Genomic DNA, 1,926 nt, shown 5'->3' on the forward strand with positions numbered 1-1,926 from the left:
ACACAGGGAGAACAACCCCCACCCCTCACTACACAGGAGATCAACCCCCACACCCCTCACTACACAGGAGATCAACCCCCATCCCTCACTACACAGAGGAGATCAACCCCCCACCCCCTCACTACACAGGGAGATCAACCCCCACCCCCTCACTACACAGGGAGATCGGAGATCAACCCCCACCCCTCACTACACAGGGAGATCAACCCACCCCCCACTACACAGGGAGATCAACCACCCCCCCCTCACACACGGGAGATCAACCCCCCCCCACCCTTACTACACGGGAGATCAACCCCCCCCCCCCCCCACTACACAGGGAGATCAACCCCACCCCTCACTACACAGGGAGATCAACCCCCCCCCCACCCCTCACTACACAGGGAGATCAACCCCCCCCCCCACCCCACTAAACAGGGAGATCAAACCGCCCCCCCCCCCCCCCCTCACTACACAGGGAGATCAACCCGCCCCCCACCCCCTCACTACACCGGGAGATCAACCCCCACCCCCTCACTACACAGGGAGATCAACCCCCACCCCCTCACTACACAGGGAGATCAACCCCCCCCCTCACTACACAGGGAGATCAACCCCCACCCCCTCACTACACAGGGAGATCAACCCCCACCCCCACTACACAGGGAGATCAACCCCACCCCCTCACTACACAGGGAGATCAACCCCCACCCCCTCACTACACAGGGAGATCAACCCCCACCCCCTCACTACACAGGGAGATCAACCCCCCACCCCCTCACTACACAGGGAGATCAACCCCCCACCCCCTCACTACACAGGGAGATCAACCCCCCACCCCCTCACTACACAGGGAGATCAACCCCCCACCCCCTCACTACACAGGGAGATCAACCCCCACCCCCTCACTACACAGGGAGATCAACACCCCCACACTACACAGGGAGATCAACCACCCCCACCCCCACCCCCACACTACACAGGGAGATCAAACCCCCCCCCCCCCCCCCCCCCCCCCCAGAGGGAGATCAGCCCCACAGGGAGATGATCCCGTCCCCCACCGGGCAGGGGTGGTGCTTTTTGTCATGTTGGAATGTTGGACCGTTCTGCCCCCTGGGGTTTCAGCACCCCCCCCCGCCCGCACCCCGGGGTTGACCTCTCACCTCAGAGGCGATGCCCAGGTGCTGGAAGATATAGTCAAACACCTGCTCCTGAATGTCGAAGTTCACCACCACGTTCCTGTCGAACTGGGACTTGAGCAGCCAGCGGACCACCTCCAGGTTGCGGATGTCGTTGCCGATCTGGGTGTCGCTGCGGGAGGCGCCGCGGCTGCGGGCCGACACATTCTTAAACTGAAGCCGCGGCGCCTGGTCCAGGGCCCAGCCCACCCGGCACTGGAAGGAGCCGTTATCCACCACCAGCGGCACGCCGCCCGGACTGTCCCTGTGCGCCTCCCCGAGCTCGAAGATCGGATCCGGCACCGGCTTCGGGTCGCGGAAATAATAAACATTCGGCGGCGTCTCGGTGGCGAAATCCGCGCCCGTGGCCGCCGCCATCTTGGTCCGCCCACAACAACAGCTCCCCTCGGCCGCGCGGACACCGACCAGAGGTTCCGGGAGACTTCAGTTCCTATCTTGGAATGCTGCCAGCAAAGGAAGCCATTCTGTCCATCTTGTTTGTGCTGGCCCACTGAAGGAGCAATTCATCCCGTGCCACTCCCTGCCATTTCCCCTGAGCCCTGAAAACCACCAACTGCACTTCAAGGAAGATTGTTTGTGAAATGCTTTGGGACTTCTTGAGGATATTAAATGTGCAATGTTAGTGCATCACAAAAGTTATTTCGCATCGACTCCACTTAAGCATCTTTCCCATTTCTAGCTTACTTCCTCTCCACAAGTGCTTTATATGAGTTGAACTTCCCCATCTCTTTGAGATTCTTCAGCCCTA

At 60.6% G+C, this 1,926-nt stretch overlaps 1 protein-coding gene across 1 annotated transcript in view; it reads right to left on the reverse strand.

The window, feature by feature from the left end:
- actr5 (actin related protein 5) overlaps positions 1-1,563 on the reverse strand; it is a 40,700-nt gene extending 39,137 nt beyond the window's left edge. Inside the window, exon 1 of the mRNA XM_038803598.1 lies at positions 1,143-1,563. Coding sequence (XP_038659526.1) covers positions 1,143-1,535 — 393 coding nt within the window. The 5' untranslated portion in view covers positions 1,536-1,563. The remainder of the gene's footprint in view (positions 1-1,142) is intronic.
- Between the last annotated feature and the right edge of the window lie 363 nt (positions 1,564-1,926).

This window comes from Scyliorhinus canicula, chromosome 7, assembly GCF_902713615.1.
Source record: "Scyliorhinus canicula chromosome 7, sScyCan1.1, whole genome shotgun sequence".
NCBI classification, from domain to species: Eukaryota; Metazoa; Chordata; class Chondrichthyes; order Carcharhiniformes; family Scyliorhinidae; genus Scyliorhinus; species Scyliorhinus canicula.